Source organism: Acipenser ruthenus, chromosome 14, assembly GCF_902713425.1.
Source record: "Acipenser ruthenus chromosome 14, fAciRut3.2 maternal haplotype, whole genome shotgun sequence".
NCBI lineage: Eukaryota > Metazoa > Chordata > Actinopteri > Acipenseriformes > Acipenseridae > Acipenser > Acipenser ruthenus.
The window spans coordinates 14,322,289-14,336,343 of NC_081202.1; the positions used below are offsets into that span (position 1 = coordinate 14,322,289).

A 14,055-nucleotide genomic window follows, 5' to 3' on the forward strand; every position below is an offset into this window, starting at 1 on the left:
CAAATGTAAAGCTATAGCATGAAAAGAGGTCACACTTAATACTAGTTGTGCATCTATCTGCATCTAGGATTGAGTTAAAAATATTGATCATACTACGGGTATTGGGAAAAACTGGGAAGTAAAATCTCTACTCCTAGTCATTCTACTTTTCCTAAAATTGGATAATATGTTTGGGTACTACTGCATGTGAGTGGGATAAAAGGGACAATAAACCCTCCCCTTCATTCTGTTTCAAGGCTGGTGACATCATCATTTATTTTTACTTGTATTAATCTGAATACTCTGTTTTCTTTATAATAATAATAATAATAATAATAATAATAATAATAATAATAATAATAATAATAATAATAATAATTATTATTATTATTATTATTATTATTATTATTATTATTATTATTAGAAAGATCTCCTTTCCAGGTATGCCCTGTACCTGTTATATAATGTAATGTGAGCTAAGAAAATAATCCTATAACATTTTCCTTGGTTGGGATTTCTCCCAACGTCAGTGTTGCTGTTATTCTTCAAAAGATGTCAGCGTGATCTTTAAAGTTCACAGAGTAGACATTACCTTGGTTTAACGTGTCATCTACAGGATTGAGGGGTTTAATACTGAGCTGGATTTTAAACCACTACGCATCTGTGTCTCCTCAATAGCTAACATACAGAAAGTGAATGCTCTAATACAAAACATAAGGCTTGCAAACCAATAATCTGTATGAATGAAAAGGTGGCATGCAATCTGTCACAGATATTACAGACAGAAAAGCAATTACAGGGGAAACAAGGACATTATGGTCTGTATAGAGATATATAGGCTAGGGAAAATGGCAAATGCACCTAAGCAATGCACCCAGTAAATGATCATGGGTTATACCTCTAGAAACAGCATGCGCTTTAAATCATTATAAACCCCAGGAGGCCATTTTGAAGTAATTACAGAGGCAAAGGCAATATTTCTGAGAGGTGCACAACTATTGTAACAATATTATACTAGAAAAAAATACAGTAAGGAGCAGTTAAATTGGTGATATGAGTAGCGTTACAAATGATTTGAGTATGCTCTGAGGCTGTGCCTTTTGCTTTTGTGTAGCCTACAACACATTTTGTAAAGTATGAAATCCTGTCAGGTAGCCTAACTGTGACAAACACATTAAAATGAGTAGCTTTGGGAAATACGGTATATGAAGGTCACCCAGAAGTTAAATAAGATAACTTTCTCACACTCAGTACCTCATATCTGTGCTAAAGCACTTTGGAAAATGACTTGGCTGTGGTCTGATCTTTGTTGATCTATCTGTGGAACACAACACAACACCTACACATTATTCATTGAATGCAAAAGAAAATACATACATCCAAATACCAGGTACTTCAATCACAATTGCCATTAATCCTAGAAGGATCTATTCCACTAGCCATTTGTCATAGAAATATTGTAGTCGTTTAGAACTAGTTGAATCCCCTTTATCACAAAACATGCATTAACTGTATTGCACAAATAGCTTTGCTGCCAATGGCATTGTTATATTTATGGTACGGTAGAGCATAATTATGATACTGCTAATCAGATGCTAATGGAAATCTCTCTAACCTCCTCCTACTCTGTGTTTGTGTTTTATTCAGGTGGCTATTATTGCTGGGAATTTCGATCTGGCCGAAATTATTAAAAATCACAAAGAAACTGATGTTGGTAAGTGGAGTGTTATTATAATTCTGCGTATAGGTATTAACAGATTCCCACTTACAGGATTTAAGCATGGGTTCAATCCCAGTCTAAAACTAGTCCACTAGGATCCATTAAAACCAAACATTCAAAATGCCTCTAAGACCATTCACACATTTGTTTTAAAAAATATGTATTTTGTAATTTTAAATATCATCAAGCCCTGATATAAATGGCCTAGAATTTGGCTGATATATTGCTTCTTGTTCCATGTCTTATAGGAAGCAAGCTTAATTACCTGTATGCCTGAGAGGCTGCTAATAAAAAGGGGCTTAAGGGGAAATCATAGTCACACAGCTGATAAGTTTAGATGGGCTGATTTGAAGTGTAACAATTGAATATATTGAATCTGATGGATGCCAGAGTCTCGTCCACAGACCTGGGAGTCAAGGGCAAGGCAAGCAAATGCAGTGGAAGTGTGACCTAATAGCAGCACAAGGTGAGAGGCAAGCCTGCAACTGTATACAATTTCAAAATGGAACCTCCATATTCAGTTGTGTGCACCAATATATGTACTGTACTCGATAGTATAACCCCCTCCCCTGTTCACTGATAGATAAAGCTAGGCTATTGCAGTCAAAATACTGCAGCTTAAAAAAAAATATTTATACAAATGTCATCCTTTGCCTTTGCCAGACTTCACAGCTTAGGTGGGGTGCTTACAGGTTACTGAGAAGCAGTTCCGCCCTTTATTTTTGTTTTTGACAAATTCCCTCCTCAGTGAACAGTGGTTTCTTGATGGCACATTCTTTCATTGTCATTTTCTACTGAGTTATTGAGCCTGAAAGCCAGTAGTCATTTAAGTGATTTAAAAAGAGAAGGTAATAGCTACTTCAACACTGTAATGATTGAATTCCACCACCTCTCTCTTTACACTGTCTCACTTTCTCTATTATCCCAGTCTCATAAACTTGGCCTAAATTAATATTTAATTTCTCCTCTGTGTACAAGGCAATCAGTCAGAAATGAAGTTGGAACGACTGGAGCATGGTTATAGAAGAGTTTTACATCCTTGATATTGGAAAATTACTCAATGAACCATTGGCACTTTGGTTATTTTTATTTAGAACTCTTAGATCGGTCTTCAGAAACATTCAATTCTCGTAACACGTTTCTCTATTGTATTTCCGCCATGTGGGAAGATGTTTTTCAAACATCATTCATTACACTGCTATCTAATCCAGCACAGACTCTGATATGTGGTGACTGTATGCTTCTTCAGGGCTCAGTTCTCATTATCACATTTCAGGCTTTAAGCTTTCCACAGCCATATTAGGAGTGTTGATCCTCTGCATAGGCCATGAAATATATTTTTTGCTTCAGGCTTTTAAACCAAAAGTACTGCAAATTCCAGTTAAATGTAAAAATAATCTGAAAGAATAAAAAGACCAATGAGATGTGCTCTATGCATATGGAGTTCAGTACAAAATATAGAAATGAACATGCATAAAACCTGGTTGTAACCTGCAGACATCTTCAATTCAGCGTGAATAAAATGGTACTCCAGGAAAAGTACTTCATTTTTGCTCAGCCTTCTTGAAAATAAAATAAAAATAAAAAAAACATGCAGCATTACAATACAGTAAGTGGCCTCTGCATATAGGAACACCTCCTAAGAGAACACTTTGGCTTTGGGAACAACCTTGTGGTGAAATGGAATTTTACCATTGTAAATGCTCCACCAAAAGGAAGAAGAACTTTCCGTAAAATAACACCTTTTTGGCAACGATAGCAATTTGTTGCTAATCGATTCAAAACTTATACAGTACTGTTTTGTAACCTGATAACTACAATTCAAATGGTTTATTCAATCTTTTCAAAACTGACTTATCATTGCGAAAGTAATCTGGAGCTGCTGCTGCATTTTGTAACCTGTATAGGGGTGCTGTGTTAATAACCATTGTGTTAAAATTCATTCTCGTATTCAGAATTCCTGTTACGTCGCTGCGGCATTATTACCATATGTAGGGGTGCTTTGTTAATTTAGTTTGTCAGTTATTTTATTAATGTTAGGTTGACAGTTAGTTTGTTATTATAGTTTATTAACATACTGTCTATTGGTTTTCTCTTACTTATTCTGTTCATATGTTGACACAAGTAATAAATACATTTATATTTATTCATTCATATCATGATTGGCCTTGGCTTATTGTGTCCGGTGGTCAACTCTGTCTCAGAGAACACTATGAAAACACTTTCCTTGCTTCCCGGGGGGTGTTCTCTCAGCCAGATATACTGTAATTGATAACTGTATAATGATTTTAAACCTCAGCTCACATATGAACATATATTATCAGATAATAAAAATTGATAGCTAAAATGTACATTATTGTTAGGGCTTGAACGTTTTGGTTTTTATTTTCCAAATCTCTGCCTCCCTTTAAATATTAATTATTAGTTCTTAAGCTGTCTCTGCATTCTAATAATTAATGACTGGGTTTGAGATCATTTGTATCTTTGCTACAAATCAAGGAGATTTAAAATAATGACTTGCTATCAGTGTGCTCTGAACTGGATATTTTATGCTGAAAAGAAAATCTGTCAGGACAACTCTGTTGAACGAATGAAAATAAAAAAAGCACAACGATAAACTAGGTTAAAATTAGGATCAGTGACATTTTATTGCTGTTAGTGAATACAGTTTAAATTTTTATGGAAACTGCAAACTGTCAGTATGCAGCCTGAAGCATCATAGTAAATGTCACCGTCTAAACCCCATCAACTGAGCAACTGAACACGAGGAGTGAACTCAGGTGTAGGGGGGGGGGGGGGTAGAGGCAAATTCTAACTATGGGCCAGTCTAGTGAACAGACTGCTGCAGATTTTCTACCACTCCCTTTAATACAAATGTAAACATCTTGCAGACTTAACACTTACCATGGTGGCCCTACACTCTATTTACAGTGCAACGGCAGTTGTTCTGCAATGTTGCCCTTAATATAATCCATGTAAAAACATATGAACATATATTTAAAAAAAAAAAAAAACATGAAATCAGGGCAATATCAATATCTGGTTTTGTCAGCCTACTCTCATGTATTTAAGTGTAATTAATTCCCACACGTGTTTGCCACTTGAAAAAAAAAAATCAAACTGTCATGTTTAAATATATTGGTAACAACACAGTGCACAAGAGGCAGCAAAAGTACTGAAGGTAGTGAGATTAAAGTGTCCTTTTACATGTTTATATATTCTTAAACTTGGTGAAGGGTGATTGTGTATCCCCTAATGTACTGTCACATCTAAAAAATGCACAAGGTCATCCACACCTCTGAGAGATAACATACAAAGGACAATGGGCTTGTTCTATATACTGTAAAGGAAATAAATAATACATGAATAATTGCAAGATTGTCTCTGGTTTATGTCAACATTTATTGATGGAAAAGTTGTTCCCAACTATAAACTGTAATACGTACAGTAGTTTGAATTAGTCATGCCACCCTTGTACTGTGCACAGGGCATGTACCATTTGTTCTTATTGCACAAGTATGGCAAGAGGATTGCTTTATTGCTCAAGCAACTGTTTGACTATCTGTCTACTTTTTACACACATGACAACTTTTAAAGGGAACTGGTATACAAGACATTCTGTAAATTTAATACATTCATTTTGTAAAAAATCTATCACTAAACAGCCTTTAGAAATTATTTAGCAGATGCTCTGTCACATATAATTCTAGTAACCAGGAAATCAGTGTAAATTATGGTGCAGAGGATGTAAAATATGAATACAAAAATCATATCAAATGCACCTTTCCTATGAAGTGAAATGTAGTATTGCATAGTAAATAGCATGTGATAGAGACTTGCAATGACCCTCCCTGTGTCCTCTTTTTAGTGCCTTTCAGGGAAACCCCCTCCTACACCAACAGGCGACGAGTGAACACAAGTGGCACCCTCTCCTCCCCGCGTACCTTATTGCGTTCTGCCAGCGACAACAACATCAACACTGAGGGCCGCCCGTCCTACTCGCCCGTCCCCTCGCTCAGGAGCTTACCGCCCCACCTGGCGGGACAGCAGGCCCAGGAGGTGGCCGACAGCAGCCTGCAGAGCACCGCTAGCTCGCGCAGTTCGCACTCCCGCTCCCCTTCTTTACAGTGTGTACAGGAGGAGAGGGAGACTGACAACCTCACACTCAGGAGACAAAGCAAAGACAGGCTCAGGTGAGGGCAGCTTCCAATTCTATATCTGTGCTGGGCTTCAGGGAAACTGCATGTCTATATATTTATTATAAAAAAGAATCTCTGTTAATTGGTTTTCTTATGAAACACTGATAATTCCAGTTTTGTATCTCTTTTTTTGTCCTTTACTGGTTGCTGAATGATTGGCATGTTGGATTTGTATTAATTTTTTGCTTATGACATGCCTTGTAATTTTGTGTTCGGTGTGTTTTCACTGCCACCACCCAGGCATGCCCCTAACGGGTTTGTTATATGTTTTAAAAATGATCTTTTCAGTTTCAGAAAATGGTCTGTTCAAAAAGGGGGATTTAAATTCTGCAAATCAAGGTTAATCCTGAGTTGAGAAAGCACCACTTAGCTGTTCCTTGATAGTTATACTGTTAAAACTGCATCATGTTGGGTGCTGTATAGTATTGTTAAAGACAGGAGCAGATGCAGTGTCACACCTGCAATCCTCTGCACTTCAATCTGGAGGCCTTTTATGACATGAGGTAAAGTGAGGTGATGTTGCGGAAGACCTTCTGTTTATTAGTGTAGCAACAAATACAGTGCAGTTGCTGTTCTGTCAGGCTCAGAATGGAGGAAAGCCATGCTTAGAAGGCCTGTTTATAGAAGCATGACCAGTCAGTGGCCACAGAAGCTTAGACAGCACTGTTGTCTAAGGTAGCTGTTTGTTGGCAGCATCTGCCAGAAAAACTGTGGAGGTAATAGTCTGTTAACAGAGCAGGATGCATGTCACCTAAAACTGGGGATCGTTTGAAGCAGGTGGACCACACTAGCAGTAATTACTCAGGAGATTAATTATACATCATAGTATCAAGTATCCTGCATTGTTTAGCAATTCTAAAAGCATGTTCAATAATTCTTTATGACAGTGGGTGTTATATCATTACAGTATGCAGACATTTTGAATTAATGGTGATAAGCTATTTGTTATTTTGTTTTTACAATATGCCATACACTGGACATATGGGAAGGGAAAGATTAAGAACTCGGCGAAGTAAAAACAAATAGTATGGCACTGCCATGTTCAAACCATCATTCATTGGAGAAGAAAGAAGCATGATCCTACAATTGAAGTGTTGACATTTCCATCATGTGTAATAGTTATTTGAGGGGAGTTTTTCATCTTGGGCAGGGAAATTACAATTTCAATTGGTCTAACTTGCTCTCTCTCTCTCTCTCTCTCTCTCTCTCTATATATATATATATATATATATATATATATAAGGGGGCCAGAGACGAAGTCTGGGATGTTTTGATTTAGCCATTCCTCAGTTGACATCTGATTAAAAAGGTTGAAATTTACTTTAAAATAACATTTTGTTAATAGCTGATGGAGTGATCTTGTTTGATTTGTTTTTGTTATGCGGTTACAAAGATTCTAAGGGCATATATCAGGGATTATATTCCTCTAGCTCAACCGTATTTAGAATGCGTGGAATCTTTCCATTGAAGTATATATATATACACACACACACACACATATTCATCACAGTACTAACTTTCAAATATACCAACTTTGATATATATATATATATATATATATATATATATATATATATATATATATATATATATATATATATATTAATGTGGGCTATATTTCAAATGAGAAGTTCAGAAAAATTAGAACACGATGTATCATACATATACTGGATGCATAGTTATGCAGATCATTGTGTACAAATACAAAGATGGATGAAACCACAACATGAAATTGATCTTTGAAAACTATTTAGGCTACTTAACAAGACTATAGAATCCCCCCACCCCTCTCCCCCGGAGCCTCGCACTGTGTACATGCGTAGCTATTTAATGAAAACTTAAGTGATAATAATACAATAATCATTTCCTTTACTCTAGTAGGTATACATTTTGCATAGCACTGACCTCAGGGTCGGTGTTGTAGCAATGTAACATGCTGTATATTATTCATATAATAAATATATATATATATATATATATATATATAGTTTAATCACAAGAAAAATGTATAGAAGAAAATCTTCCTGTCCAGATCAAATCCTTCAGGTCTCATTTTGCATGTAGGCGCAACTATAACATATATTCTGTTTTCTAGCCCCTAAGTAACACTAAATCTTAAGTTGCATTTATGTTGCATTTAGTTTTTATGTAATTGTCACCGTTTCTTTTCTCCCATATATATATATATATATATATATATATATATATATATATATATATATATATATATATATATATATATTTTTTCTCATTTTTCAGATCGCAGAGTTAGCTTCACTTACTGTGTAAAACATGATACAGTGCTACATCATTTGAGACAACACCAGCTGGTGTCCAGCCAGGGTATTTTTTAAAGTTAAGATAAATGCGCGACCTGGCGGTTCTTGAGGGGATTTTTCAAAATGTCGTTGACGCATGTTGTTTGTTTCCCACGTTAACTGACCGATAACCCACAGTGCACTGCTGTATTATTTACCGCGCTGACCGTGGTGCCGGGCAGATTTTCCATGGGAACCACTATACTTGGTACCTTGATGAAAATATTACTGAAATTGCAGAAATAGAAAAGTAGGAAATGAAATTGCTCCAATCTGAACAATGTAAAAAGACATTATATCCATATGCTGCTGGTGCAAATCTCTACTGCTGTTAAGTAAGTATTCTCACCACTGCACAGCACCTGTAGGCCTACACACGTTATTCTGTGGCAGTTGATTTTGGACTGAACCATTTTACAACAAATACAAATATATATATTTTTTTGTTTTAAAGCTATTCTTGAGTACAATCTTAATTTGTGTGATTTATAATAAGTTAATACGTCATGTGTTATGTGCCTCTTACAGTATAAGAGCAGTCATTTCACACAGTTTGAGCAGCTCAGCTTCACTTCACAGAGTCTGAGCAGCTCAGCTTCACTTCACAGTCCTATCGCCCAAACTGCATGAGATGACATCTATTATACAATAAGAGACCCATTATACATACTCAATGGTTGCTGGTAGCCTAACAAACTAGAGGGGCTGGGCTATTAAAACCAACATTTCTTTTCAGATTGTACTAATATTGTGCTCAGTTAAAAGGCATGTTGTACATAATAACATCATAAGCATATTAAATGAACGCCTACCTTATTTGTAGAGGAACTGGCTTCTTGAGAATCGAAAACTTCTATGACCTGATGGTTAAAGTCGGGAAAACTGCGGATAAGCTCCTTTTCGATCGACAGTACACCGTGCGTTGTCTTGGGTCATTGTATTGAGCAGGAAAGTCTTTATACATTTCAGTGCACTGAAACATCTCTCTGATTCTGCTATTGTTACTGGTCAGTTGAAAGGTTTCTGAAAAAGGTTTTCTTTCAAAGCTGTCATAGATTTAGCAGTCAAATTTCAATGTTTGTAAGATGTTGCAAAGAATGTCCACGTGAAGCATGGCAGAATGAAAGATTTCAAAAAGAAAAGAAAATCTCCCAGAAGCTTTGCCAGACAATAAGACAGCCAGTCCTTCCTGTCAAACTATGACACACAAAAGCTTCGGTTTTGGTCATTTTGTGTAAATGTAATATCACAAGGCTGGGGTACACCCAGCCTTTAAACCTCGAACATGTCTTCTGTTGACATAAAAAAGGCTTCTGAAGCAAATTGTCGACGTAATTCATTGTACTCTACTAGCTGTTTACCCTCGTCACTCACTGAGGGAAAGTGGCGGGCTGAAGGGTTACATCGGTAGTTTCCGTAAATACTGTAGGGAGTCCCTGTGAGCCCCGACTGATGAAGTAATGAACACATAGCAACTCGAACAAAGCCACGGGCTAACGAAATGTTCCCTTCTCAGGTCTGAGTATGATGCAAGGAATGTCAACAACGTCCTAACACACCTTCAGCAGTGTGGAGTAGTGGTTAGGGCTCTGGACTCTTGACCGGAGGGTCGTGGGTTCAATCCCCGGTGGAGGACACTGCTGCTGTACCCTTGAGCAAGGTACTTTACCTAGATTGCTCCAGTAAAAACCCAACTGTATAAATGGGTAATTGTATGTAAAAATAATGTGATATCTTGTAACAATTGTAAGTCGCCCTGGATAAGGGCGTCTGCTAAGAAATAAATAATAATAATAAATTTAACAAGGGACTGAATTAAATTAATTGATGATAACAGAAACTAACAATGAATTAGTGCTGAAGGTTAACACATTGGAATAATATGTCCCTGGAGGGGCTTAGCCCTTTCAGCCCTTAATGGCCAGCCGCCACTGTAAATACTAAAAGAGCTCAGAATATTTTTTACTGAAAACCTTTTTAGATACAAGTTGCATGTTTCGAGTTGTGTAAGCCTACAGGAAACTTCTACCGTGGCTGACTGCTAATTATATTATCTGACAAATCCAACTGATGACTCCTTCAGTACTTATGAAGGCAACTTTAGGATTTGACTGTGTCATATACTATCATTACAATGTTCAGCTGCCACTTAACTTTGTCATAATGAGGGTGGGATACACAGGCAATATTACAGGCAATACGGCAATCAGTCTTCTCTGTCAAGCTTATTTGTTTTTGGTCTCCACAGAGCAATGGAGGGACTTTTGTCTTATTAACTTGGCAGGCTCTTGAGGTTGGACCAAGAATTGCAATTCACACCTATAGTATACTATATATAAAAAAGGTGTGTCAAATCCTGTTAAAGGTGGTGATCAGACTATCCAAAGTCTGATCCTGAAATAAAATATAATGGTTTCTGAAACGCTAATCCTAACTTAAAGAAATAGATAGCTACCAGGGCTTAGTTCATACTGTAGTAGCAGATTGATACCAGAACTTCGTAAAGGATCCCAATGACTCAAAAGCAAAAAGTGGCTAGGCAACCCATTCAACACACTCACCACTTTCTGTGTACAAAGTAACTCTTACCCTCTGTCTTTTAACCATTTATTAGCAGGGTTGACTAAGCCTATTAAGCTATGTTGAATAAAAATTATAGAAACTAATATTGCTCTAGAGAGTGTAAGCAGGGATGTCTCTGATCTGGTTAGCCCAGTCCTGTGTGCTTTGGTTACTGTGACTGTATTGCACTGCCTAAAGGGAAAATGATTGTTTGATGTTTTCCAGAAAGATTATTTTAAAGGGACATGCTGGAGTCATTTTCCCCTCAGCAAAAGCACCAGTGTCATTGCAGTCTATCAGTCAATTGAGGCGATAATGTCGCAATGACTTTATCTCCTCAGTATACTTTAACACTAGAAGTGCTGGAGATACATATATTATTATTATTTATTTCTTAGCTGACGCCCTTATCCAGGACGACTTACAATTGTTACAAGATATCTCATTATTTTTACATACAATTACATTATTTTTTACACATTATTTTTACATACAATTACCCATTCATACAGTTTGGTTTTTACTGGCGCAATCTAGGTAAAGTACCTTGCTCAAGGGTACAGCAGCAGTGTCCCCCAACTGGGATTGAACCCACAACCCTCCGGTCAAGAGTCCAGAGCCCTAACCACTACTCCACACTGCTGCCCCATATATACCTAGAACTACCAGAGCTGTCTTTTTAACCCGCTATATTAAAATGCATATAAAACTTGTGTCGCACACTTCAAAACTGTTCTGTGTTATTGTTTGTTTTCATTCAGGATTATGTTTGTGAAGCCATTTTTGCAGCCTGCTTGGTACACGTGAGGGGCACCTGTTACAGCACAAGGCTTGGGGGTGGTGTTCGAAGGGGAGTTATGATTGGTTGCATTGTTTGAAATGTTTATACAAATGCTGGGCTATAAAATGGGGTGGTTTTAGCAGCTGAGAGACAACTTTTGGGATGCAGTGGGAGCTTATGACACTCTGTGGAGCAGTAGAGAATTACAGTGCCCGGGATTTGTTTGTTTGACTGTTTTATTTTATATAAGTGTTTTCTGTTTACCTATCTTTTATTTTGTGCCTGAGTTCGACTCTGTTGGCCATTCAAAGGTCATTTCCATCTCCAGTCTTGCAATAGCTGGTTTGCTACACTATTATTCTGTAACTTTTATTTTTGTTTTTCAATATAATCATGCACAACAGGACTAAATTAAAAAAAAAAAAAAAGGGTTTATTAACATGCTCAAAGGATGGAACTGTTCAAAATGTGGACTGTTCAACTGTTCAAAAGATGGAAAGGTAAAACTTAAACATGTGGATTATTCAAATGTTCAAAAGATGAAACGTATAACTGTTAAAATGTGGAATGTAAAAACACCTTGTGGAGTCTGTGCAAGTAACACAGACATGCCACTTCTGTACATGTGCAGTGCACATGCCACGCACTTTCTACAGCAGTGGTTGTGTTTGTCTCTGTCCCAAAATTTCTGCAACATCGTTATCACTTTCACTATCACTAACCTCATTGTGAGCAGAGTAAGTTTCATCACTGTCTTGGTCTAACACATTTTCAGGTCCAGATTCGTCTTCTGATAACTCCTGAAAATACTGCAAGACTTGTCGTGCAGTCCTACATTGTGTTGGTCTATTCATTTTCAGTAGACAATAAGTATTCTTACAGTTGTTGATAAATCACGTGAAAAAGTCTCCTGCTGTAACGATACAAAATAAATGCGAAGCTTTCAAGTTCAGCAGCTCAGTCGTGATCGATCTCACATGCATTAAGCTGAATCCACTGTTTTTACTATGACGGTCAAAATGCCAGCTCTGGTAGTTCTAGGTGTAACATGTTATATCTCCATACGTTTCTGTAACCCTGGGTCTACTGATGCTTTGAGATATTTAATACATACTGTATATTTAGGAAAAGTCAAAAAAGCACAGGCGCCTAGCTGCCAAATCAGAGGAGAAAAATGCATTTAAAAAACGTGATCGGTCAAAATGACCGCTCCGGTAGTTCTAGTGTTAAAATATTGGCTTCATACTTAGATCACAACTGTGTTCCATGATTATGTGTATAGTACAATAACACATTAAATGCTTCTGTGGCAGTAGTTTATTTGTAGAGTACTACAAACACTGCATGCTAAATGTGACAGGGACCATGACAAGCTGCTATAAGGTCATATTTTTTTTTTTAGGTTACTGCTGAATAGAGACAGTAATGTTTTAGTTAATGTCTCTGATACACAGCTACAGTGTATTATTTGATTTTGTTAGGTAAGTTCTTTAACCAATGTTGTGCAGTAAAAAAAAAAGTAAAAACTTTTTCACTGCCACGTTGTTATAACTGACTATATCAATTACAGTAGGGTGCTTTATTTTTGTTGACAAAAAAAAAAGTATAGTTTCAAATGCACTGAAGACTCACAAGAATCAAGTCATTTTGGTGAACAGGTGTGTTTGTTTTTACCTATCAATATATTGCAAAGTCTATGGGCCTGGAATGTTACCAGAGTGTCCTGTCCCCGTTTCCGCCCATGTCATCCCTGCGGGTGGAGAAACAGGAGACTGAAGGCCTGAGATCTTCTGTGACCAGCTGTGACCAACTGTCTTGTTTGTAACGGAACAAGGGGAGTGTGAAATTAGCTCTGCTGGCGATTTCTGGTGCCTACTCTATAACTTCCTGCCAGTGTCATGCATGAGGGATTTTCCATATGTTTAACAGGTTTCCAAACTACGTTGCGAGGAACATAATCTCCTTAAGATGAAAGTAGGCTGTTTTTGAAAGGTAGCCACATGTTCACGACTGGGACGATTCCTGTAGAATAGGGATGTGTTGATCGATTGCTATTGATTAATTTCTTGATGACATTCCTCTTTACAGGTAAAACTTCCTTAGATTGCTTTTGGCTTTACATTCACTTCTTTATCTCTGTTTTGTTTCACCATCGTTAAACACTGCAGATACTGTATACTGTAATATACACTCATGGCGAATTTGTTGGGTGACCTTGCCCTTGATCTTAAAATGCCTGCCATCTTATATGTTTTACTTGTGGTAACTTTACAAAAAATGAATGATGCAGGTTGAGAGAGTCAGCCTTTCCTCCTCAGGAATTAGTCAAGAATTGATCAATTAAGATGAGGCTCTGGGATACTTGGAGAGATGTCCAAAGCCCCCAGTGGTGTTCAACATACAAACACCACTTTCCAGATGGACGTTTCAGGTTAACCAAGCATCAGCACTCCAATTCCTTGAAAATAGCCTAGAAACCTTCAGCAACATTTGAAT

At 37.1% G+C, this 14,055-nt stretch overlaps 1 protein-coding gene across 10 annotated transcripts in view; it reads left to right on the forward strand.

Annotated features, from left to right (window-relative positions):
- Nucleotides 1–14,055, forward strand: part of LOC117419752 (SH3 and multiple ankyrin repeat domains protein 3-like) — a 276,153-nt gene that overhangs the window by 144,753 nt on the left and 117,345 nt on the right. For all 10 annotated transcript variants that reach the window (XR_009307250.1, XM_058985907.1, XM_058985911.1 and 7 more), the window contains 2 exons: nt 1,627–1,693; nt 5,568–5,892. Coding sequence is in view for 9 of the 10 variants with exons in the window: in XM_058985907.1 (XP_058841890.1) it covers nt 1,627–1,693; nt 5,568–5,892 (392 nt within the window). In the remaining variant the exon portion in view is untranslated. The remainder of the gene's footprint in view (nt 1–1,626; nt 1,694–5,567; nt 5,893–14,055) is intronic.